Below are 27848 nucleotides of genomic sequence, written 5' to 3' on the forward strand. Positions count from 1 at the left end.
ACACTCACAACATGTCGAATTTAATTAAATCAATCAGCGTTCATTTGTATGGGACAAAAAAAAACCCATTTCGGTCATTTTGTCATTTTTATTTAAATCACATCAGGCAGTGCTTTATTATGGAAAATACTTAAGATTTATCATTCCTCAATAAATAAAAATCTATAGCCTAAATTCAAGATTTAGTAAAACAGACATTCAAGTTGGAGATGGTCTAACAGAAAACATGTTAGAAAAACAATCAAAATTGGTCCACAGTGTTCGTTTTAATTGACCCTTAATGTCACTCTCCCGCTCTTTTTCCATACGCCAGATGGACACGATCACTAATGAAGTAGATTGTGATCATTTTGAATTGAGACAGGACTCTATTGTCTGATATAAACAGTGATATAATACCCTTTGTCTCCTTCTCAATGAAATTGTTCATTACATAAGGCACAGTGATGCATTCTGGGTGTTATATCAGCACCGAAATCACGTCCCTTAACAGAGGAGGTACATTCTTCCTGTTCAAGTCCAATACAGTCGGCCATTTCCCATCAGTGTGAATATAAGGCAGTAGATGTTTGTACTCAATCGAACGATTCTTGCAGAAAGCACCTCGCACTTCGTGTCGAAAGGCAAGAAAGTCCGTCGGTCTCGTGCAAAGACGAGTGGTAGTGAGGTTGATGATGTCGCAGTCCACTTTTGAGTACTTGTGGAGATGCGAGGTCCATTTAACCGGTCCTCGCTGGCAGTTGACGCTGGTGCATAGAGAGTTCTTACTGTACGGATCCACCGGCAGGGTTTCAAAGAGCCCTGAGGAAGCGGACCATCTGTAATTCCTTAAATAAAATCCCTTCACATTTAATGAACGTCATGAACAATCTGTTGAAGACAATAGAACAAGACGGTTGGCGAGAAAGATGAGGACATGTTCTTCAGTCTGTGTATTTAACAGTTCCACCACACACAAACAAACGGCCATTTGCACAGACTACTTCAGTCTGGTTCCTTTCGTTTATCTTTGTTCAGCTTCAGTTCATCCATTTTCTCCTGTAGGAGAGAACTAGGGGCAGATGAACCTCGCACCCTTGCTGGTAGAGTGGCACTCTGGGACGATAAGGCAGGTAACGTTAGTCTCAAGATGTGTCTCACTCACCAACTTAACTTTTTGAATCTATTTTGAAAACATCCACTTATGTTTGCTGTGAGGAATGCAAGAAAATAAGACATTGTGTGCTTCACGGCAATACCTTTTCAAGGGGGGGGTGTTGTTTCTGGGAATGAAGACGATCTTTCCGTTTGGCCACCGGCGTCCAAACTCCTGGGTCTGTCTGAGTGGACCTGTCGGATAGTGTGCCCGCCTCGGCGTCGCTGTCTGATGAAGTTTGGCCCTTGGAGCTTTCAGATCGGTTTCCATTAGGAAAGACAAATGCTTCCTCTTCAGAACCTGATTTGAAAGGCCGGAAAACAGAGCCAATAAATCATCTGGCAACTTAAGTCGCCACCATGAAATCAAAATTGACCATTTTTTGTTCATTCTAAATTATTTATCCATGCAAAATGGCTAACTTCCCCTCACTCTTGTAACATCTCTTCTCTGATGACGTGTTTAGTGACGCAAGGACGGGACAACCTGTCTCTCACATGCAACAGCAAACCACAACCTAGCCTCAACCTCAGACGTCACGGACCACTGGCTGAACGTCTGATGCATATGGCACACTTAAAGGAACACTCCACCGTTTTTACATATTAAACTATGTTATTCCGTTGTTACATACCTCTCTCGTCTCAGTGCGTGCACTCAATCGCTCTGGCGCGCGGCGACACTTTGATAGCACTTAGCTTAGCCCAGTTCGTTCATTAGGATCCAAACAGAGATGAAGCTAGAAGCGACCAAACACCTCCACGTTTTCCCTATTTAAATACAGTTATACGAGTAGTTACACGACCAAGTATGGTGACACAAAATAAAACGTGGCGCTTTTCTAAGCGGGTAAAAAGGATAACTATAATGTATGGCGGAATAACACTTGGGAGCACTTCGACTTGGCCGAGTCGAAGTGGAGACGAGAGAGGTATGTATCAACTCGTCTTAGTTAAGGGAATAACATAGTTTAATATGAAAAAATGGTGGAGTGTTCCTTTAACTGGAAACAATTCAGCATTTTTGAAGTCTTCATCTGATTGGTTGAATTCTAGAGGATTAGCAGGAGACGTGTGTGTCGCGTTCTTTAACGGTCCGCCTGGAAACAAAGCCGTCGTGATGCCAAACCCCCTCATGGAAAAAAAACGCTGTTGTGTTTACAACTATGAAAAAGAGTCATACTAAACGCTGGATTTTGTATGTAAAGTTCATGGCAAAGACTTTTAAAATACGTCCAAGAGTTTTACACACCGGTCTGTTATTGTAGGGACATTGACATTACATTTTCAAGCCCCTAAACATGACGCGGAACAGAACGAACTGATTTGATTGGTTGCTTTACATGTCGCTCAGACGGCCTCTGGACGGTCCTTGGCCAATAAAAGCTGCTATGAAGTCCAGACCTTCTGCCGTCAGTCTAAAGATCTGGCTACACACGACTAACAACCATCCAGTCAGTCCCGCTGTACTTTATTTTATTTTTTTATTGTTCGAGAAGACGTTTTACATCACAATAGGGAAGACAGTACTGTCACAGCTTCCGTTTTATGAAGACTTAAAGGATTTCTGTGGCTCTTAATCCATGTGTATTAGCTTTGTAGCTATCTGTATGCTAGTGTACTCATAGACATTGACATAAATTCACTTTTTAGCAGATATACACATTTCAATTTCAGTCTTGCTCTTGCAGGAAAACAGATCAAAAATATACTGATGATGACTCATCCTGCACTACACAAATGTCTTAAACAGTTTCTAGAATTATATCACCCAAATACTATTTACAACTGACAGCAAGCAGTAAATGTCTATGCCATTAGTTGTTTTTTTACAGTCACTAGGACACATTTCTCGATACTTAGGTCACTTGTTCAAAACAGCACAACAGTAGTTGCTTTGATGCATGTGCCAATCTTTGCTAGTGTTATGGAAGAATGATAGCTTTAGCGCATTTTGAATGTGAAATTAACACCTAACTAAAAGTTGGTTAGGAGAACTGTGATGACTCTTGAAAAAGTGACAAGTATTGACGTACAAGTAAGTGTAACGGTGCATCGGTTGTTTATTGGATGGAGGCAGATCTGAATGTTAGCTTGAGGTCGAATTTAAGAAAGAGGCGGGGTTTAAGTGGACTAAATGATGTTTGACGTCACCAGAGAGAAGTCTGTCATTTCACCAAAATATTAAAGACATCTAAAAATAAAACATACACATGGATGAATCACTCACAATAAGATTAATACGATGCATTCAGAAAACATCGAATTTATATTTCATGCTGACTTTAAAAATAAAAGGGACAGGCTCTTCGATATATATGTCCCGACCAAACTTAATGTTTAAATTGGAAATGCATCACTTTGGGGAGAATACCTGGTTAATTTTTAAATAGCATACCGCTGTTACTATTTTTGCCGCATCTTTATATGCTTAAAATACCCATTAAATAGTTTCATGAATGGTAGCATACTATTGTACTTATTATTAATAGTAAGGGAATTATGCTATTTCACATTCAGCCTGGGTTCATCAAGCTAATTCATAGGGGTTTTAAAGGTGCAGTGTGTGATTTTTTTGGTGCGAATTGTTAAGTTAAGCAGTGAGGTTTCTTTACAAAGATTACGTAAGAAATTGTTTACTTAATTATTCAGTAAAACGAAATGTTATTGCGAATATTATTGTTACATGTTGATCATTGTGTCAGTGTTTTATTCGCTGACTTTAGCTAGTTTCTTTGCATGAAGAACGTCATAGTGACGAAACACATTTGTCCGTTAAGGGCCACTGTAGAAACATGACAGCGCAAAATGGCGACTTGACATGTAAGGAGACCCGCGGTGTATGTAGATAGAAACTGCTCATTCTAAGGTAATAAAAACGTAACGGTTCATTAACTAATGTCTTTATACACCACTGAAAACATAGTTATGTATATGACATTGCATTTCTGTCAACAGATCCTCCTAAATATTACACGGTGCACCTTTAATACAAGGTGTTCTGGAATACTTTAAATTCTGATAGGTCAACTGTGTTAACATGCAGTCAAACATCTTTTTTTTAAAATGACTGCTAAAATATATTAACAAACAATAAAATTAACACACAAATATTCCTGGCAACCGATTTCCCAGCTCGATCTAATGAGAAAACCTTTATATTTCACAAGGTTGCGATTTCGGATGATGGGATTTGTATGAATATGTAAAATATTTTATAATAAAGAAAGCATGTAGGTCTACCCATAAACCTATCTGAGTGCAGCGTAAACAGATTATACAAATAAAATAATAATAAAAATGTATTATTTTATAAATACATAAAATACACAAAAATAGTTCTGTTAAAAATAGTTATAAACAAATAAAATAGTTACGAACTGCATTGAGAGTGTTGGTTTTACTTCCTCTTAGCTATGCTAGTTTCATGATCACACCATGGTCTCTTTCTTCTTGCATAATTATATAATTCTCAAATCAATATTTCATATCCATTTAGCTGATTTATGTGATAATCATTCAAAAATGGCATAGTGGACAATCAAAAGGTCAATATTGCAAAAATAAACCTCTTCAGGGTAGGGTTGCACCAGCCGTTCGTAAGTTCTTTCTTAAATTGGAACATAAAGTCCACACTAGAGGCTTAGTAACTACTAGCTAGTTTGTAACTAACTCTGTACTTTATTCCGTTGCACCATTTGTTCGTAAGGCAGAACGTTGCTAGTAGGTCGTAAGCTCTCCGTAAAGTAATGCGTAGTCACATAATATGACGTTTAGCCTCGATGATCCAATAGCAGCCTTCAAATACGTGAGCAGAAGTTGTTGAAATGCCAGTTTATCCTTCATTCCAACTTATTTTGCCTCACGTTAACGGTAAAAATAAGTTTACATTAAATACGATAGCCTACTTGATCATTAATAACATAAGTGTTTTTATATGTAAATAACATTCAGAAACTGTATTTGAAATTAATAAGGCTCAATAAATAAATATTGATACAAAAAACATAAGAAATTACGTTTATTGATTATGACTGATATTTGACATGCACAACATGGACCGATGCACACAGCGGCGGGCTGTTAAGGACGGGTTCGTGTTAAACAAGCCGCTAATAAAGTAATCTTTTCACATAATGTTCTCTCTCTTAAAATGTAAGCGAGTGTAAATGTCATCATTATCATATATGTCTAAAGAACTGAAGTCTGTCAGGTAAAAGAAGAGTTTATTGATGCAGTTCAGTCTGTCTGATATTTTATTCCAGCCGTTACTCCTGATTGGAGGCTGCCGTAAATATTTAGTTTATACGTAGAAATACGCTTCAACTAAGTTTAATGGTGCAACGCAAAAATATTTAGAAGTGCGTAAGTCGTGCGTAACTTAGTGTCCATTTATGTCAAAACTAGGCTAAGTTGTAACTTACGCACTTACTGGTGCAACCGGCCCCAGGATAGTACAATGTCCCTCTATGCCGTGATCACCCTGTTGGGGGTTATTTTGCGATATTGACCGGCTGACTTACTGTATACAGTATCATGATTGGCATAAGAAAACTCACTCCAGCTGTTGCCCTTAGTGTGGTGGCCTGAGATGGGGCCTGGGGTGCTGGGACAAGAGCTACTGGTCACCTGGAACCTCTTCATACACTCCATTCCCACCACATCCTTACAGTGCTTATGACAGTTTACTCCACAGTCTGAAAGAAAGAGCACGGTTAAAATGGTGCAGATGTGCCAATCTATAGGAAACTGGTTGATTAGTATGTTCTAACCTTTGCAGTGGTAGCCTTGCTTTTTGACTCCCCATAACTATTGGAGAATAGAGGGGAAGAAAGTTAGATGAGGTACACAGACAAGTCAGAGCTGAGCTCCGCAAATGCAATGGTCCTCAGTTTTAACACTCACAAATCCTCCGCAGGAGTCACAGAATGTGGGCCTTTTGTACGTGGTTTCGTGGAAGTTGTGGAGGTTGAAGCCGAGCTTAGCACACACTGACATCCCACGTATGAAATATGAAGTGATTTCCTCTCTACTGATCTCTCCTTCTCTGAAAAATAAAGGACAGAGATTGATTACTTTAATGAATTGCTCACATAAGTCAATCAGGCCTGGAGAAAATCCCTTTTTTTATATATATATATATATATATATATATATATACATACAGACCCTTTCCAAAAAATTTGAATATCATGGAAAAGTTTATTTATTTCCATAATTCCATTAAAAACGTTTAACTTCCATAGATTATAGATTCAGGGCCCACAACTTAAACGATTTCAAGTATTTAGTTGTTTATTTGTACATAATTTGGGCTTCCAGCTCATAAAACCCACGAAAACAGGATTTCAAAAAAATCCGTCTACCAGGACATTTTCAGAGCACTTCATGCTTCCTTCATTTTCCAGCAGGATTTGCACCTGCCCACACTGCCAAAAGAACCAAAACCTGGTTCAGTGACCATGGTATCACTGTGTAATTACTATGTGATTTCATGTAATATTCTAATTTTTTGAAATCCTGTTTTTGTGGGTTTTATGAGCTGGAAGCCCAAATTATGTACAAATAAACAACTAAATACTTGAAATCATTTAAGTTGTGGGCCCTGAATCTATAATCTATGGAAGTTTAACGTTTTGAATGGAATTATGGAAATAAATAAGCTTTTCCATGATATTCTAATTTTTTGGAAAGGGTCTGTATGTATATATATATATATATATATATATATATATATATATATATATATATATATAAAATTTGGATGAATTCGTCTTAATTGCTATATATATATATATATATATATATATATATATATATATATATATATATATATATATATATATATATATATATATATATATATATATATATATATATAGCAATTAAGACGAATTCATCCAAATTTTATGTTACAAAATATTTCCATTTCAAATCAATCAAAATATATTAGAATGATTTTTGAAGGATCATGTGACACTGAAGACTGTAGTAATGATGCTGAAAATCCAGCTTTGCATCACAGGAATAAACAGTTTGAAATAGTAAATGGATATTTTTTTACTGTATTTTTCATCAGATATATGTAGTCGTGGTGATCTTAAGATACTCCTTTCTAAAACATTTAAAAAAAAATTGTTTCACTTTTAAGTTTCACTTCTTGTGTGTTTTTGGGGGTTGCGTCTATCAGAGTGTAAAAGGCCTCGTACCTATCGCTCTCGTGCGTGCAGAAGGAGAAGGGGAAATTTGCAGCAATCTTCTCAAAGTCCTCCAGAGAAATGTAGCCGTCCATGTTCAAATCATAGTTCTTCATGATGGACTGTAGGGGGCAACGCAATCATTGTCATCTTGAACGCGAGAGACTGACATCTGAAATCTGTTTGTGACATTTGGTCTTGCATGCTATTAAGGAAGTGAGAGTGGACGGCCAGGAACCTGTCACACTGTCACAGTAAGGAACTGGCCCTATAAGAGTGGGAATTAACACGTTTCTCACTTACATCCACCATCTGTTTAACGTGTTTGGAGATGGTTGCGGGATCCAGGCGTGGAGTCAGTCCCGAACCCCACTCTGCAACCACTGGGGGCTTCACTGGAGCTACGGGCTACAGAACAAGTGTGGTTAGAGACCTGACAGTTTACCAGTAACACCAGCGCTCATTAGATCAGCAACGTTGGAAAACGTTATACAAACAAAGCCGTTTTATTTGTAAAATGCGAATGCTGTCACAGACAGAGGACTTATAGGAAATAATCAAACAAAACTTGTACGTAACAACACCCACACTGAAAGCAACGAAGATAACGATCGTGTGTCTTTCAGCAATGTGTGTCTTTTTTGTGGTTTTCTTTGAAGTGTTTGCACAAAGAGGAGTGCGCCCACACATCAGAACGGGATACTCCCTGTCTATAAACAGGTCACATACAAGGTCAGACAATATGAAAACACTAGCATAAGTCATGAATATCAGCCTGTTGAATATGTAATGCATGTCAAAGTTTGTGCATGCAGTCTTTTTTTAGATGTCAGAGAACTACATTTTCATACTTTCTGAAGAGATTCTGAGTGATACTTGCATGCAATAATGCCATGCCATGCAATGCCAACCGTTGGAGGTTACCAGGGTGTTGCTATGTGGTTGCTAATGCGCTTTGAGTGGTTTTCAGGGTGTGTTTCCATGTGGTTCATAGCGTTATTGCTGATTTCTTACTGGGCCGTGTGAAAAGAGCACACCTCCAATTCTCTGATATAATGGTCCATATATGGCATTTTTCGCCTGCAGTTGTTTGCAAAACTCCCAAGAACTCTTAAGATTATTGTGACCCAAAATTACTGAATTTGTAGTAGCTTTTTCAAAACTTGTGATGCCATTTGTGACCTTTTTGAGCTCTTTTGCAATTAAAACTTGATTGCAAACTAGTCATTAGTAACTGGTGTCAATGACAGTAGGAGTACAATTACCTGTGAACATTTTAATGTATAAATTGCAAAAAATAGCATTTTTTTTCTTCTTTTTTTCAAGACATTCAGATGGATGGATGGATAGAAGATAGAGAGATGATGGATGGATGGATGATAGATGATAGAAAGATGGATAGATGATGGATGGGTGGATAGATGGATGATGTATGGATAGAAGATAGATAGAAGATACATGGATGGATGACAGATAGATGGAATGGATGATAGATAGATAGATAGATAGATAGATAGATAGATAGATAGATAGATAGATAGATAGATAGATAGATAGATATTAAAGAAATATAAAAATGTATATATAAGAATGAGAACCATGTCGTTGACATTAATATCTTGTGTTAGGTGTTTGATTGAATCCTGAATCCTAAGCATGAGCTACAGCCAGATAGCAAGGCAATGTTTATTTTGAGGGCCTCACCTGAATTTTGGGGTTCTTGGGTTCCTTTGCGTAGGAGAGCTCATATATCTCATCCTCCGTGTAACACAAGTCTAGCGAGAGCTGTGGGCAAGGTGGGGCAGAATCGTTACACATGAGAGGACGCTTACCGTTTGCAATCCACATCTCTCAGTATCACACACAAACAGCCGAGCATAACCACAAAGATGAGGGCTGCCCGGCAAGATGTTAAAAATACTCATTTAGGCTTAAAAATAGATGCAGGCTCTCTATAGAAATCAAATAAAGACATGTTTACATGCTTCTAAATAGACACAATTGTTCCATGTACTGGTGGGGCCTGGTCAGGTATTTACAACCCACAGCATGCATGAGGCACAACAAACACTTCCGAGAAGAGAGGCTTTCCAGTGTAAATGGATTTGTTGTTAATAAATCACTTTCAAACCACCATTTCCCTCCGTCTCACCGTTAGCAGGTGCAGCAGGTCTTTGTTGGCCTCAAACGGTGGGGTGCAGTCATGGATGGCCAACAAGTCGCTAATGTTGCTGTATAAATGCTGCAGTTTCCCCAAGTTGATCTTATCGTCCTCAAGGTAGTCTGGCAACGCCTCGTTGAGGGAGATCAGATCTTTGAGATGAACACCCAAGATGGGCACCTTGAATCCAGTGCATTCGCTGTACACCCGCCTGTAGTTTGAATAGTTGCTGTAGGATGACAGCAGCTCTGTGAGCTCACTGAGAGTCTGGGGGGAAACGGGAAAATAACAGGTATTGAGCCTTTCTGAGAAGTTAGATCTCTTTTTCTTTTTTTATTGATATCAATAAAGATCGCTTTTTTTAATATTAGTTAAAGGTGCAGTAAGTGATTTCTGAGAAACACTGTTGATATTTTAAATCAACCAAAACAAACACACCCCTCCCTTCATTGCTCCGCCCCCAAAATGCATGAACACACAATAAAAGAGTGGATGACTCTTTATCATAGCTGCCCAGCAAAATAATGCTTCGAAAAAATAAAGCAAAGATGACGAACGAACGACAAGAAAGAACAAAAAATAAACAGAGTGCACAAGAGTATATACATGCAAGAGTTGGTTGTTAGTTTCCAGCAGCTCCAGACAAATAATGACACTCAAAACTGTCCTGTTACTATACCTAACATTACAATAACATATCTTGGTTCTGTGAAACGTGGCAAAACCAATTTTACTCATTTATGGAGCAGAAACAACGCAACCTCAGGCCTTCTTGCTAAGGTCTCTCCAGCGATGGAAAGCTTTTCTAATATTAACGCGGGTCCTAAAGCTCTCGTCTGATCATAACCCTTCTTTTTCCTGTGATAGTCCTCTGAGATTTTCGCTTTTGTATTTGTAATGTCTCTCAGCCATCACTCTTTCTACAGTGTTTCTTCAAAACTCTCTCTTGCTCACTCACTCTCTCCTCCCTCATCATGAGTGGACACGCCCCCTACTGCTGATTGGCTAACTCTCTCCTCTCCCATCATGAGTGGACACGCCCCCTACTGCTGATTGGCCTACTCTCTCCTCCCCCATCATGAGTGGACCCACCCCCTACTGCTGATTGGCTCACTCTCTCCTCCCCCATCATGAGTGGACACGCCCCCTACTGCTGATTGGGTATAAGTGTGTTGTGCTGCTCAGTCCATTCCCATTTCAACAGTGTTTCAGAAATCGCTTACTGCACCTTTGTAATTACATAATTTATTAACCTGTTAATTTCAACATACACTAATAAATGTTTTAACATTTCAAGTTGTATAAATTAATACAAGCATAATGTACACTACCTTTCAAAAGTTTGGATTTCAAAAGATTTTAATGTTATATTATTCTGCATCAATCAGAAATGTAGTAAAAACAGTAATATTGTGAAATATTATTACAATTTTGCTATATTTTAAAATGTAATTTAATTTAAACCATGATTCAGGAATCTTTGATGAACAGAAAGTTCAAAAGAACAGCATTTATTTGAAATAGAAATCTTTTGTAATATTATAAATGTATTTACTGTCACTTCTGATTAATTTAACGCATCCTTGCTGAATAAAGGTATTCAGAGATTTATAGTACCCTGCTCGCAGAAACAGTTCAAACCTAAAGCAATCTGCGCTGTCCTGTACCTTACACAAGGGCAAAACAGCAAGATTGTTATTTCAGTTGTCCTTTCAAAATAGGACAACAACTAAAACATTTACGCAAGGAGCCCGAATCCTTCAATAAGATGGCCCACAAAGAATCTGCAATCATTTTTGCACTGAATTTGGAGGGAAACCTAGATTTCTGTGGATTGGGCTCCACTAGACCTGCATACAACTGAACTAATATTAAACACTGAAAACAATGAAAATGATTGCCTTATGGTCACTGTGTTGTAGAGATTGTGAACTGCGCTAAAGATGCAGCTGTTTCGAACTAATCAAAGAATCAATACATAGATCCATAGCTGAAAGATCAATGACTTAAAGGGATATTTCACCGCTGGAAAGATGAATGTGTATTTAAATTGGGTCATTTATGTAGAAATGTGAAATTATTTTAGAAGTTGGTGCCTTCTAGACTGAGAAAAGCCAGAAAATGTATTTTTGGCTCATGTGGATGACAGACAACAACTCCCAGAATGCACTTGCTTCGCTGCCCCACGAGGACAAGCCACGCCTACCGGTTACAGAGGGCAGTATCGGAAGAAATTATACAACTAGGCTACTAGTGGACTCGAAACTGAAAAGACGGCGTTTTATGGTGAGATCCCCCTATGGGCGGGTTGAAGACATGCGGAACGAGCTCCTCCGACTGGCTGTAGTCTCTCGCCTCTGGACAAAAAAGCCTCCAATGACGCAAAATGATGATTTTTGCATCATCAGAGGTTTTTTCCAGACACACAATACAGAAATCTCTCGTCTCAGGGGGACATGAGGGAGGGAAGCACGGCCATTCCAAAATACTACCAGGTTTCTACTGATACAGAGCTTAATGCTAATCGGTGAAGCATCCCTTTAAAATCAGGCAATTTGTTAAGCCCTTGTAAAAATAGTTGCGTGTGAGCAAAGAGGATGTGGCTAGCAAACCTAGGGGTCAGACAAACTGACCTTTGTGACATCAGAGGACAGCAGGCTGGCTGTATCTTTAAGACGAGAGATTGAACTATGACACAGGCCTCCAATCACCGCCATCAGAGTATTGAAGTTCTGTAGAGCTCTCAGCTTCTGCTCAAACAGGGGTACAGATGAGAAACATGCAGTGAATCGTAGCATTACATTCTCTCGACGCATGGCAACACCGAGCTGCGCACATCCTCTTTCCTGTAAAAAAGCACTTGAAAGCGACAGTTATGCAACAGTTCTCCCAAATCATTTCCCAATACAGGAACATTACTCTCGAGTGGCATACTTATATCAGGTTTCCTCACTGACACATCATTTGACGCATTTGCATGTTTTCTAGGTGTTTTCTTTTGGGTTGTCTTGTACGTACGTTTATGTTTGTGTGGTTAAATACAGGCCAGCACACAAAGCACATATGATGTAATCGTTTCCTCTGAGCCAATACATGAAATGCTCAGGCATCCTCAAAGTGAGCTGTCTTATAGGCTTATCCTGATAGGTGTCACTCATCAACTGACCGATATGATGAATTTACATGGTATTCAATTTTGTAATCCAAAAAATTTCATGTCTTCAGTGTCATGTTGTAAAATGTTTTACGGTGAGTCAGACATCTCACGGACAGATATCACAGGCAACCTAAAAAAATGAATTGCCGCAGGGTCGGAGATAAACCACATGTTTTGTCATGCTCTCTACAGGACATTTTACGTCAGTGTCTTGATGGAAAGTTACAGACGTACTGTTCCAGACTGAAACACACATTTCAACATGTACAATTCTTTCATTTTCAGATCCACAACAGAACACAACAGCGACTGCTCAGTGTTCACAAAATTGGTTTCCAGGTGTGGTTATCCAATTCATTTTCTCCAAAGTGTATTTTTTTTAAAAACATTCTTCAATAAAGCAGAAAAAAATATACAAAAGAAGTAAAAGATTGTGTATGAATGAATGAACTACAAATTCCATGAAACACTGGCTTGGATGTAATCAAAACAGCAATTATTGATTATATACTGATTTGACTGATATGCTGAAACTATTAATTATAGGTAATTAATTGTAAGTATAGACTACAGATATTTTATTACAAAATGTCACTGTATACTATATCTATATTAGTGCTGTTAAATCGATGAATAGCATCTAACATAAAATTTGTGTTTATATATATATATATATATATATACAGTGAGGAAAATAAGTATTTGAACACCCTGCTATTTTGCAAGTTCTCCCACTTGGAAATCATGGAGGGGTCTGAAATTGTCATCGTAGGTGCATGTCCACTGTGAGAGACATAATCTAAATTAAAAAATCCAGAAATCACAATATATGATTTTTTAACTATTTATTTGTATGATACAGCTGCAAATAAGTATTTGAACACCTGTCTATCAGCTAGAATTCTGACCCTCAAAGACCTGTTAGTCTGCCTTTAAAATGTCCACCTCCACTCCATTTATTATCCTAAATTAGATGCACCTGTTTGAGGTCGTTAGCTGCATAAAGACACCTGTCCACCCCATACAATCAGTAAGAATCCAACTACTAACATGGCCAAGACCAAAGAGCTGTCCAAAGACACTAGAGACAAAATTGTACACCTTCACAAGGCTGGAAAGGGCTAAGGGGAAATTGCCAAGCAGCTTGGTGAAAAAAGGTCCACTGTTGGAGCAATCATTAGAAAATGGAAGAAGCTAAACATGACTGTCAATCTCCCTCGGACTGGGGCTCCATGCAAGATCTCACCTCGTGGGGTCTCAATGATCCTAAGAAAGGTGAGAAATCAGCCCAGAACTACACGGGAGGAGCTGGTCAATGACCTGAAAAGAGCTGGGACCACCGTTTCCAAGGTTTCCAAGGTGAAATCATGCATGGCACGGAAGGTTCCTCTGCTTAAACCAGCACATGTCAAGGCCCGTCTTAAGTTTGCCAATGACCATTTGGATGATCTAGAGGAGTCATGGGAGAAAGTCATGTGGTCAGATGAGACCAAAATAGAACTTTTTGGTCATAATTCCACTAAACGTGTTTGGAGGAAGAAGAATGATGAGTACCATCCCAAGAACACCATCGCTACTGTGAAGCATGGGGGTGGTAGCATCATGCTTTGGGGGTGTTTTTCTGCACATGGGACAGAGCGACTGCACTGTATTAAGGAGAGGATGACCGGGGCCATGTATTGCGAGATTTTGGGGAACAACCTCCTTCCCTCAGTTAGAGCATTGAAGATGGGTCGAGGCTGGGTCTTCCAACATGACAATGACCCGAAGCACACAGCCAGGATAACCAAGGAGTGGCTCTGTAAGAAGCATATCAAGGTTCTGGCGTGGCCTAGCCAGTCTCCAGACCTAAACCCAATAGAGAATCTTTGGAGGGAGCTCAAACTCTGTGTTTCTCAGCGACAGCCCAGAAACCTGACTGATCTAGAGAAGATCTGTGTGGAGGAGTGGGCCAAAATCCCTCCTGCAGTGTGTGCAAACCTGGTGAAAAACTACAGGAAACGTTTGACCTCTGTAATTGCAAACAAAGGCTACTGTACCAAATATTAACATTGATTTTCTCAGGTGTTCAAATACTTATTTGCAGCTGTATCATACAAATAAATAGTTAAAAAATCATACATTGTGATTTCTGGATTTTTTTTTTTTAGATTATGTCTCTCACAGTGGACATGCACCTACGATGACAATTTCAGACCCCTCCATGATTTCTAAGTGGGAGAACTCGCAAAATAGCAGGGTGTTCAAATACTTATTTTCCTCACTGTATATATATATATATATATATATATATATATATATATATATATATATATAACATAAATATGTTATGCATGCATGTATATGTATATATTTATATATATGTGTGTGTGTGTCTGTGTGTGTGTATATACACATGCATACATTTTATATATAAATATAAACAATATATATACATACACACAATGTATTATATAAACACAAACGTTTATGTTAGATGTGATTAATCAATTGGACAGCACATATATATATATAGTTAATAATTAATATTCATAATTTAAATTCATATCAAAGTAATCAGATCTTTGTTGCCACATCATATCGCTTCCTCTCCAGGATTATGGGTAGTGTAGATCTTTACTGAGAATTTGGCTAGTGCACCCGCTTTTTTTTTTTTTTTTACAATCGAAATAATCATATACCATCATTTAACAACCTCTGATCCTATTGTAGGTGGCTTGAAGTGTTTATATTTCATTGCTAAAATTCAATTTCTCAGTAGAAAATGAATGTTACTTGTATTTCTGGAAGCCTACCGTTGCGCTCGACTGAATGTGTGTGTGTTTGTATGTAATTACCTGTGCTACATGAATGAACTTGGTGAAGACCTCTGCTCGCTGCTGTGGGGTGTGTCTGTTGAGGATCATGAGCTGGACCCACTGGGAGACTCCGTTGCACAGCATGACAGAGCGTTCGAGCGCCGGATTATCCCTCACTGAGCCGTGAACCACGTAACTGCGGTAGTCCAGAAACTAACGTGACACACAACAACAGTCACAGCTGAATCCAGATGAGCACTGACTCACGAATGTGATCGACAAGACATAACGATCCTCTGATATGATCTGACATGTCCTGGTATGAGTGCAACGGGTGTGATTATGGTTGCTTTATTAGTCAGTATAAGTCTGTACCGTCACTTCAGCATTAAACTGAGGTTAGACTGTCACATATACTCAGATTGCACGAGCTTTCCCTGCAACATCTGGTCAGATGTGAGAGATACTATCATAAGCCCTCAGGGTGACTTACTGAGACGTTGCAGAAGTTTTTGAACTCCAAGTAGCTGAGGTGTTCGGCCATTTCATCTGGTTCCATGTGGTCAAACAGCAGCGAAACCTTCCTTTTCTTCACAGAGGGAGAGGGAGTCTGGGAAACATTCACTGGAGGATTACTGGTTTCAGACATAGTGATGGACAGACAGAAACCAAATAGATCGTCACAAATCAGACTGGTGAAGACAAGAATGTAGTCAGAAACAAAGACTTATACTGAAACAAATGACTTTGTCCGAAGCTCGTCACATATAAACTATTTTTTTCGGCATTATAGTACAGTTAGCAATACTATAAAATTACACAAATTGAATTATGTAGTGTCTAAACAAATCAAAACTATCAAAAGTTTTTTTAAATCACGAGAAACATGATATAAGGTTACTAACGCTCTGTCAATGACCGGAAGATTTTCTGGCATGCCAATAAAGCTACATGAATCTCGAATATAAAAACACTCACATGTAAGGTGTATTGAAGAGCTGATAGTGTGAATCGGTTCCTTCAACCCTGACCAGAGCCCAGAGATCTCCCATTGCTTCTTCTAACAGAGGGTCCACCTCAAACATCAGTCGGAACTGATTCATCCACTGCCTGAGACAGACACAGAAGAAGCGGAGGACAACGAATCCAATGAATCCTTTCATTCGTTAAGTGATTTTTAGGTGCGCGCGTGAATGTTGTGGATCCACCAACCTGATGAAGTGGCAGATTTGTGGGCGCCTCTGTACCCTTTTCTCTGCAGGACAATCCTTATATGTTATAACAAGTCAAGGAGGAAGAACAGAAGAACGAGAATACAAACACTTACACTCAGTGAAAATAATCCGCCCTCAATAAACAGGCTAAACTAAAACAGGGCAGCTCTTGTTTCTTTGTCAGTGGGATTAAGGCTTGTGACTGAACCCAAGACTATTCTATGAATGATGGACGAGGTAAAATAATGGCAGTGGTGCTTGAAGGAGGATATAGAGAAAGCAGCTTATGGGCGAAGATGTGTGATGGTACAACCCAGTTATGCATCATCAGGGTCATATGCACAAGCTGCGTCCCTCTGCTCAGTTTCCCTTCCGAGTCTACAAAACAAAATGTTTAGAATTAGATACAAGATGGTTTCCAGGGCATTGAGGCCACCTCCAAGTCTATGTCTATATTGTCCTTTCTATACATGACTTGGATTTCGCCTTCAATATGATTTTTTATGCTTTATTTTATTGTCTGCCATCTGAAAATCGCACATCTTGTAAAAGTCTTCTTCTCAATATGCTACGTGATTTCAGGAATCATTCATCCTTAGCAGAAGTGGTTCAGGACGAGTTTTGTATTATTTTAATGTTTTTGACCGATGACCAATAAATGGGCGATATTATCGCTTTTTAATTGCCAATGTGTGAATAGACACCTTTTCCGACTTCCTCGTTTGTCTATGAAAGCCTGTAGACTGATTTTTATGTTTTTGCCGGGAAAATCAAAAGCATGTGATGTTTACGCGCTCACGAGAGCCTCTCTTCTGTTCAATGACACATTAAATGAGAGCTTATAATGTTATTAATTCAAACTATAGTCTCGCATAGCCAGATCTATACAGTCTATATAGTCTTAAATATACTTTATAATCAAACTTTCATAACAGTGTAATTTTAATGACCTCATTTGTCATCATGATGCCGGTGAATTGCAGAGCTTATGCAAACAAATCCACATCGCTATGATCAGATGCTTTCTTAACTTCTGTTTTCTCACCGTTTCCCTTTAAAATGTTCCTTTTTAGGGTGAATATTACTTTAATGTACAGTGTAAATATGAATATTCATTCTGAGGTTTGCTAATGATTACACTTAGTGTTATTAAATAATAATTATTTTTAATTATCAACTTTAAAGTGAGACTTAGATGACGGAAAAGGTTATCTAAAGGTAAAAAAGTGGGAAATAAACATGAAATATTTAGCATCAACCAATACTGATGAATTTAAAAATCTCAAATATTGACCAATAAGAGATATGGTACAAATATATTGTGGATCACTAGTTTAATACTTAGGGTAAGAAAAAAAAAATGCAAAGTGTATTATAAAAAGTGGGATGATGAAAAAAACAACTGAGGGAGAGGGGGAGAGACATCTAAAGATAGAGAGAGCAAGAGAGAGGGCAGGCCTGCGAAAACTGAGGCGCACAATCAGGCTTTGTCTCATTAGCATAGAGGGACAAACACATTCCCAGGCCTTGAATGCTAGTAAACCAAAAGATTTCCCTCTGTTTCTCTTTTTCTCTCTCCCTCTCTCTTTGACAAGAGCAGCTGTCCCTCTGTCCCTCAAACTACTCGGCAGACTTACATAATCTGGCTGGCACACGGATACTGGGAATGATGGGCACATGAGGCCAGAGACAGGGCTGAAAACCCCAGGAAACTGGGAGATATATGACTTTCTGTTCTGACAAGTGACTTGACATTTACTTTTTTGCTCACCAGCCACTCAGCATTTTTACTGGCCACAATTTTGACATAGATACCATGGGGAAAAACTGCCATTTAGATATTTTTGGCAGCAGGTTTTTGGCTGCTGTCACTTTTAGACCTGACACACAGATCCATTATACTGTTACACATCTTTCTCAACTGTTTACATTCACTTAAAACATAACTGATTACGTGAATACTCGCCAAGACCGGCATTTTGACATTATTTTGTGTGTATTTGATTGTTTAAGCGCAATAAGCAGCGAAAAAGAACTCAATTTAGTACTGAGAGGCGGCTTTGCACGCGCACACTTTGGATTTGAGCACAAAATCGGAGAGATGAGAGAGCGAGAAAGCGCAGCTGGAGTCGTGTATTCTGCGGAAAATGAGTATTGGAAGCATTTCAGATATTTCAGTATCAATATGCATTGAAAAATCTATATTTTTGACAACAGTACATTGCACTTAGTTTATTATTTCAGATGCCTTTTTAAAAGAGTACAATTGAAAAATGTACATATATTATATATAAATTTCAACCCGGGTGTTAATGTGAAGCCCTGGATGTAACTACTTTAACTACTCGGAAGTCATCATTTGGTCATGTTTTCTTCATGAAAACATCAGGACAAGCAACCTGTTGAATGCAAATGGCTGTCATGTAGGGTGAGGCTGACACTGACAGACATACAGGTGAGTCGAACACTGACCGAAGCAGTGGAGGCAGCGGAGGATGAGTTCGTCCAGGCTGGCAGAGCGGAAAGAGTGAGCCGGTGGACTCTGAAGAACCCGGCTGATCTCCTGAGGACTCGGGCAAGTCATTCTCCTCTGAACTGGTCTCCTGCTCTTTATCACAGTAGTGCAGGATTTCCTGCTGCTGTAAACATATGGGGGAAAAAAAGGTATATTCAAACAACCAATGCTGATCAACAATACAAATGGGACATGGACACAAGCATTTATTCAAAATTCCCAAACAGTTTACAGAACAAGAGCCGCCCAATCAAACCACAGAAGTTTCACAATATCACATTGGTCACTTGTCTCTACCAGGCTAAGCAGCATTTAGATCTTTTGTTTAATATTATGAAATATGTCGTTGATGTTGAACACTTCATTTGTGGTTCCCTAATGCTGCATTGAAAACCGCAGAAGTGATGGTGGGGCTTTTTGATATTAGCTGTGTGTCATGGGTTACATGTGATTGTGTTAAGTGTTCTGTTTTGCTTAGACTACCTCTTAGGTATTAGCACATACACCTAAAGATACTGTACATCCACCTAAAGGCCTTGGCATACTTAATTTTCTGCATTCTGTCTTGTGAGCCTTTCAAAGTATACTCCTTAGACCATAGGAGTGCGGAAACACGTCCGGCGCCTGTGCACTATCTAGTGGACTTTGTTTTCAAGCCTTTAAATCATTCGCACATGTTGTAAGCACACAGTCTGTGCTGTCACAAAAAAAAACTGGGAGTGAATGGTTCCACCGGAACAAGACTTGCGTCCGGCCATTAGGTATGAAAGCCGGTGATTATAGTTTATGAAGTTAGAAATATGGATATTTTTCACTCCCATTCACTCCCATTATAAAGCTTGGAAGAGCCAGGATATTTTTTAATATAACCCAGAATGTGTTTGGCTGAAAGAAGAAAGTACACCTAGGATGGCTTAAGGGTGAGTAAATTATGGGATCGTTTTAATTTTTGTGTCAACTATCCCTTTAAATTGTTTGTTTATTCTAATATCCTGTTTCTTTTCTCATAGGTCTGACAGTTTCACATGACGTACATCATAAAAAATATCATAGACAAACATTGTAAGAGAGAACTGAGTCATATTAAAGGGTGAGAAAATCATAGAGCCTCGAGGCATGTGATCTTTTGACTTGGGCCAATAAGCAAACACCTAGCAACCACTTAGAAACTCCCTAGCAACCATCCAGAACTCCTTAGCAACCACTTAAAAAGCCCTAGCAACCAGTCAAAACTCCCCAACAACTACTGAAAGGGGGTAATTCGCATTTCGCTGCGCCACAAAGTTCGAACTTATATCACGTAAAGACGTGTGACCAATAGAAGATTGATACGCCAAAACATGACCTTGAATAAAAGAATGCAAACTTTAAATCTATGCAGAATACCCTAGAAACAACATATAAATAACCTAGCAACCAGCCAGAACACCCCAATACCTACTTAGAAACGCCCAAGTAACCACACCGAACACTTAAGCAAACACTTGCCCTAGCAACCAAACAAGCAACGACTTATATTAAATAGTCTTGCAACCAGCCAGACAAACACTTGAATCAAGGACTGAGAAACCACTTAGAAATGTCCGAGCAACTATACAGACAACATTAGCAACCACTTAGAAACACCCTAGTAACAACCCAGAACAACTTAGCAGCCATCCAGAAATGCCCTAGCAACCACTTATAAATATCTTAGCAACGACTTAGAAACACCCTAACAACCTGCCAGTACACTCTAACCCACAGAAGACCTAGTGAATTAATAGTGAATAAATAGGGGATAGGCATTCTTGACACAAATTTCATGATTCAATTCAATTCAATTCACAAGCTTGCGATTCGATTCAAATTGATTCGATATCGATTAATTAGGGCCTATCAGGTAAAGATGGCAAAACTGAAGAACATGATAAGAAATACAATGAACATGCAATATAGTGCATATATTTATCAAAATGCTCCTGTCTAAGTTAATTTTTCTAACAGACTAACACATTTTTGGACATTGAATGGCTTTTCTGAGGATGTAGCCTAACATTACATGACATTATATTACAAGCTGTTTTATTGATGTCATTCCGCGATAGAAACACTGATTGAGCGCTAAGTTGTACTGTATCTTTCAACATACCTTCTAAATCATGTTTATTTCATGCTGTATAACGTTACCGAGCTGCAATAAAGCGCGGAAGAGATGATCATTCACGTGCGCTTCGAGGCGCCATATGATGTCGCGCCACAATAAAGAGCGCCAAAACGGTGTATTGTTTGAATTTCGTAATAGATTTGACAGAATTTGAAAGGTGAGATGTTGTTTTATATCAGAAGTAATAAAGCACCAAGCTTATTGCGATTTACTGGATGGAGGCGTGTTTAAGTTGTTTATTCATCAACGGAAAACAGACTGAAAGATCGACTTTTGGGAACCCTCTAACGTTAGGCCTCGACTTCGGTCAAAAAATATTTTACGTTTTTAATTTTTTAAAATGTTGCTTCATAAATGGCATGACACTTGGTGACTTTTGTGGCAGTATTATGTGAACACACACACACACAAAATGTTAATATATATATTTTTTTAAATAATTATTTTTCAGTAAATGCAATATTTAAAATGAATTGTAATGGGAAAAAAATAGTTAATTAAAATGGCATAAATATTGCATAGTATTATAAAATTCTAAATAATAATCCAAAAATATTTTCAAACAAAATTACATTGATTTTCCTGAAGAAAAAAATAAGTTACATTTCAAGGCTTCAGTCAGTTTAGACCGTGAAGGTACCAAATGTGAACCAAAAATGAAGGGGCTCAGAGGGGAATTGATATCAGTTCTTCAAATAAAGACTTGATTAAAATTGAGAAATCTATTTTATTTTTTTTACCCAGCCCTACTAGAAACCACCTTAGCACATTTGCAGTGAGTTTTGCACAGGGCAAGCAACATTTTTTATAGAATATAAATATCTAGTGGCTTATATTATTCAAATGAAAACCTGCAGGTATGTTTACAGGTGCTAAATTAAAATGTATTTATATCTACTCTAACACATATTTTTTTTATGTCCCTGTGAGCCTTCGACCAAGAGCAATGGGTTCCACTTGAAGTCTACTGCACAGGCCTGTGTACATGTGTGACTCTTCGCGCTCTGCAAGCCCTACCGGTAGATCAAGTAAGTTATGTTTACAGTATATGTAAGGTTGTGTGTTGATATCTGCCGCCCTATAGATGCCACTATTCAGGCCGTCAATGTCACAGGAAGAGAGACAGTTAGAGAGTGTAGATAAGCATCTCTCTCTCTCTCTCTCTCTCTCTCTCTGCTTTGCTCTCTCTTTTATCAGTCATCGAAAGAAAACATAAACATTGTACATCAGTCTACCAGTACTGTAAAATTCACATCTGCTGCTGGCTGTGTAAGTTAGTAATATGTCCTTCTTGAACTTGGACATCGATTTGTGTCTCTGACTGCATCAGCAAGAATCACTGTGGTCTGTGACAGTAGTGTCACGAACAGGAAGCTGGTCGAGACTGCAGAGAAGTAGCGATGAGTTCTTAGAACGTCCAAACCCCTCCCAAACGCTCTCTCTCCCTTCCTCCTGAACCAATGTCCAGTTCAGCACGCTCGTTTTCAATTCTCTCTGCACACATACACTCTGACCTTCTCATCTCATTAAGCAAACCAAGTCTAACCACTGAGATCAGGGCTACATGAATACACACTCAAGCCAAGAGCATAAATTAAATTCGGTTAAAGTTTATAGACCAGGAAGAAATTTTGGCCTTCCTATTTATACCTTCATAAAATACACCTCATATTTCCTTCTCTTCCTTTCATTCTATTTCTGACTAGCCAGATATTAGACATGACTGCATAATGCAAATTCCCCATCACATTTTCACGTCTCTCCCTTGCTTATTTGCATCACCCTGCTCTACGGCTGATGACAATACACAATACACACTCTGCAGACCTACACACATACACATAGATACAGACGCACACATACAGTAAACAAATGAGGGAAAATACACTTGGTTAATGTAAATGAATTTGTAAACAAGTCTATGCAAATGTATATGCAGTGTGGAATCGTCTGGGACCTGGGGATACAATGTTGTATCAATATTTGGTGTTATTGTAAAAAATGAAGTCAAAATCTAAACTTAAAAGAAAGCCCTGTGATTTTCTTTCCTGTTATTTTATAATTACGACTATATGTAAGAGTTGCGGCTTAAATTTGATCTTGTATTGCTATTTAACTCTTTCCCTGCCATTGACAGAATTTTCTGTCATTTATGACAATGCTTCTCCGCCATTGATGATAATTACCAGCAATCCGTGTTTTCATTGTTATACGGTAGGGGGCGCTATTACAGATCTTCCGATAGAGCACTAACTCTCCGGATCAAAACACAGGAGAAGAAGAAGAGCGAAAATTAGTGTGTGGGTATCTGGAGGTTGGAGTAATGGGCATCCTGAAAGGTCTTTACAATTGGTCGCAAAAGCTCCCTGTTAAGCCCGGGACACGTCAAAGAACTAGCGGAGACGAAAACTGACTGTGTTGTCGCCTCTCTTCGGTTGCGTCTCGGCCAAAAAGCTGCGCTTGAACACACCAAAAGGACTAAAGGCGACTGTCAACTGCTCCTGTGTGGAAGTAAATATCTGTCTATATCAGCAGGAATCAATAATCTATTTTTGTCATTAAAAAAGGGAAACCGAAACTAGGACTGCAGATATACAAACCGTAAACAAAGCAGTGCTTGCTTAGCATTTTAAAATATCAATCGCGCTGATCCAGTCAGATCATGCATTTGAATGCTCAGGTAAGATGATGTAAAATTATAACAGCCGTCTGTCTGTACCGTCTTGACTTCTGCTCGCTTTCGTCACTTCCGCTTTTATTCACGTGCACTGACTCGCTCGCTAAGCCAATCAGAGTTCTCTCTCTCACCAGTGCCGATTCACCATGCTGAATCGGCCCATAAAAACCAGACGGTGTCCGACTAGAGCCATCGGTGCGGAACACATAGCCGACCGACGCTGAAAAATCGGCCTGAAGTTGCCCGACGGGCGACCATCGGCTTGGTGTGTCCCGGCCTTTAGTGTGTGGGGTAGCATTGTGTACCTTTCAGCACGTCCATTACACTGACCTTCAGCTATCCCTGTCTCACGAAATTTCGAGAAAAAAAAAAAGGTCCATTGTCAATAGCATAGCGATGTATGAAGCACTTCTCACACAGAAGTCAAAACTCTCAAGCCAAGCAGATTTCTGGTGGTCAGCATGGAAAATTTGCGTGACCAACTTGAGCGAAATCGGTGTGGAAAACTCTTCACCCTCACATGAAACTCCAGAAAGCAAGCATTTGACTTCTTGAGTGCTTGCTCTCCTTCCAAATCAACTCATGTCTCTTAGGTGTCGAGGACTAGTGCATCTTTGAGCCATTCAATACGATTAAAATACTTAAGTAGGCTTACTGTTAAAATCAGATACTCGTAAGACTTTTACTCAAGTGGGATTGAAGTTGGTAACTTGGAACTTGTAATGGAGTCATTTTCACTGTAAGGTCTCTGTACTTTTACTGAAGTATGGGTACTTTTACTTCAGGTACTCTTTACACTTTCTCTGCCAGAAAGCACGGATTACTGTTGAAATGACTGGATTGTGCTTGTGAAAATTCGCAAGCAACAGTAAATGTGAACGCAACTTAAGTTTGGATAAATAATTGAACTTCTCTTGATCTAATGGTACTGTATTTCAACCTCTTTCAGTCTTGCTTTGTTTTACAACAAATATTCATGTGAAAAATGATCAATTATTATAATTAAATATACTGATTTTGTGTATGTTTGGTTTGTGTGCATCCGCACATGGCACCCTGGCATTCAGTATCATAATCAAATGAAGCATTTGCAATCATACAGTGTATGAGTGTTTCAGCCATGCATAGCACCTACTCGCTCACTTTCTCTTCCTCTCCTCCTGCACCCATTGCTCTATTCATGTCATTCAGAAAACAACTTCTCCTTTCTCTTTGGAAATCCCCCCAACCTCCCCCTACCCCTTCCCTGCCACAGTAGCCAGTGTTTTACTCCCAGTTCCTGGCTGCATCTCCTGCTCCATTACCCTACCCCCAACCCTCTCCCTCCACACACACACACACACACACACACACACACACACACACACACACACACACACACATACACACACACATACACACACACACACACACACACACACACCACACACACGCACACACGCACACACACGCACACACACGTACACACACGTACACACACGTACACACACGCACACACACGTACACACACAGACACACACACACACACACACACACACACACACACACACACACACACACACACACACAAAGAGTCAGGGAACATGCAAATTCTTCCCTTTCTTTCGTTAATTGATTAATTGATGCCAGAGGACTTTGAAGGTCTTGTTTGTAGCCCACCCTCTCTCTCTCTCTCTCTCTCTCTCTCTCTCTCTCTCACCCTCTCCATCTCTGCTTCATGTACTGTAAAAAAAAATGTTTTATTCTTTTTGACAGGAATAATTTTTACAAATTATTCTTTTACATTTATTTTATATATTCGTATATTATATTTATTTGTTATAATGGCTTTCATATATCAGTCTTATATAATTTTCTAATTATATATTTAATATTAAGATCTCAGATGTGACAAAAAACATTTACAGTATATTTGACAAAAAGATATATTTGTCAAATATACATCGAATATATATATATATATATAATTTACAGTAAATGTATTATATATATTCTTTTACACTTATTATATATATATATTTATATAATATTTATTTGTTATAATTGCTTTCATATATATATATATGCAAAAGCCTCTAAGTGCCATCTGAAATTTTCTTTTAGAATGATAATTTTTGTAAAACTTGTATATTTAAGTTAAGTAATTTCACTTAAATGACAATTTAAGTCATTCAATTAAGTGAAATTATTGAACTTAAATATACGAGCTTGATAAAAATGATCATTCTACAAGAAAATTTCAGATGGCACTTAGAGGCTTTTGCATCTGAACTCTTCATATATATATATATATATATATATATAATTTTCAAATTATATATGTAATATTAAGTATTCTTTTTTATTGAAATATTGAATATGAAATATTAACCATTAAATAGTAAATGCTTGCATAAACTTGCTGCAATGAGACTCATGCTGATAGCATCACTGTAGCCACGGCTATGTCTGTCATTTCCAAGCAATCAGATAAGACCTCTGAGATAACATGCACAAAACAGACGCCCCCAAAAGCTCCTAGTCAGAAATATCGATTGTACCATTCTCACGTTTATTTATGACATTTACCTCATTATACTAGTCATTTTGCGCAGGCAGGACTTTTATGTACACTGACACTCTTTTAAAATCTGACTCCGTTTGTAGCACTTGTTAACTTACTGATTAGGTATTAAATTAGTGGACAATTGCAATTGTTTCTTCACAACACCAACCAGTATGTTCCTGCTAATGCCTCTTATGTACTGTAAACACAACGAGCGAACATACCTCTATCCACAACAGGTCACAGGAGTATAACTAGGTCAAAAGCAATTCATCTCCCTAGTGCGAAATCCCCTCTTAAAGATCAGAGACAAGCACCACACAGCATACATGTGCAAATCTATACAATCTTGGGAGCGTTTGAATGATGAATGTGCATTTTGAACCGTTTTGAAAGTGACTAGCCTGTCTTTCTCACAGAGAACTGAAACCTAAACACAATGTTCTGAAGAACATGAGGAGAAACCACAGCTTTGTCAGATAACCACAGTGATCACTTTGCAATGCGCTGCAAAATGAGGCACCGACAGACTTATCAAGCCTCAAGTGCACATTAAACCCAGTGACACGAAGAACTAAAGCAGAGCTTTGCGTCGAGGTATCATCAAATCATTTCTAAAGAGCGTAGCCGCCTGTCATAGGACAGTCAGAATGGTATAGAAAGCCAGAAAGTCTTTACCTTTTTAACTCCTTGCGATTCATGGTGCCGAATCCTGTCCACCGGTGTCCTGTTGGTGTCCCTCGGGGCCGCTTAAACCCTTACTTGTCCCATCAGGCACCTTGCACTCGCTCTCCTCCAGCCAGAGGTACTGAGTGACCTCTTACAGGCTGGGACGAACAGTGTCTGTTCAGTCGCGGCTGTCAAAACTTCAAACCTGAAAACCAGCTGTTGCGGCTCAGAGTTTTCTCTCTCTCTCTCTCTCTCTCTCTCTCTCTCTCTCTCTCTCTCTCTCCTTCGCTCACTCACTCACTCACTCACTCTCACACACTCCCCCTCTTTTCTGTTTCTCTGAATATAACCAGAGAACGTCAACCACAGGGCAAAGAGTTACCAAAACAATAAATAAAGTTCAGCAAAACCCCTATTCAACGACACCGCATTAGAAATGAAAAAAACTGAAACCGTAGACCGTCAAAAAAAAAAGAAAAAGAAAAAAAAGGTAGTCGAAATGAGCATAATCACAACAAACAGCTAACTGCATTCAATACAAACAAGTCCTTATTTAAAATACAGGCACTGGCTCTGAGAGATAGGGGAACTGTCATCTGCGTGCATGTGTGACAGAGGGAGGGGAAAAAAGTGAG

The 27848-nt window shown here is 38.8% G+C and overlaps 1 protein-coding gene across 4 annotated transcripts; it reads right to left on the reverse strand.

The window, feature by feature from the left end:
* Window positions 1-68: 68 nt before the first annotated feature.
* Window positions 69-27788, reverse strand: rasgrp4 (RAS guanyl releasing protein 4). 4 transcript variants are annotated; one of them, XM_084124663.1, is made up of 17 exons: window positions 27223-27788; window positions 19134-19300; window positions 16934-17039; window positions 16660-16722; window positions 16426-16557; window positions 15941-16082; window positions 15487-15660; window positions 12126-12242; window positions 9484-9759; window positions 9036-9116; window positions 7635-7739; window positions 7344-7453; window positions 6040-6181; window positions 5907-5943; window positions 5694-5831; window positions 1239-1435; window positions 69-1095 (listed from the first exon to the last, which is right to left on the reverse strand). In XM_084124663.1, exons 1-17 carry the CDS (start codon window positions 27243-27245, stop codon window positions 985-987), a joined length of 2121 nt encoding a protein of 706 aa, XP_083980789.1. In that variant the 5' UTR covers window positions 27246-27788; the 3' UTR covers window positions 69-984. The 4 variants fall into 4 exon arrangements, with proteins under 4 accessions (XP_083980789.1, XP_083980791.1, XP_083980790.1 ...); XM_084124665.1 differs by having other exon boundaries at window positions 69-870; window positions 27223-27472; XM_084124664.1 differs by having other exon boundaries at window positions 69-870; window positions 16660-16718; window positions 16930-17039; window positions 27223-27472.
* Between the last annotated feature and the right edge of the window lie 60 nt (window positions 27789-27848).

This window comes from Abramis brama (genome assembly GCF_963993115.1).
Source record: "Abramis brama genome assembly, chromosome: 9".
Taxonomy (NCBI): domain Eukaryota; kingdom Metazoa; phylum Chordata; class Actinopteri; order Cypriniformes; family Leuciscidae; genus Abramis; species Abramis brama.

Coding starts and splice junctions, on each gene's coding strand:
- rasgrp4 (XM_084124663.1), bottom strand. CDS start 27,245: ATGAATCGCAAGGAGTTAAAAAG. Junction 16,083..16,425: donor CTCTTCAATACACCTTACAT/GTGAGTGTTTTT, acceptor GTCTGAAACCAG/TAATCCTCCAGTGAATGTTT. Junction 7,454..7,634: donor ACGTTAAACAGATGGTGGAT/GTAAGTGAGAAA, acceptor TGCCCCCTACAG/TCCATCATGAAGAACTATGA.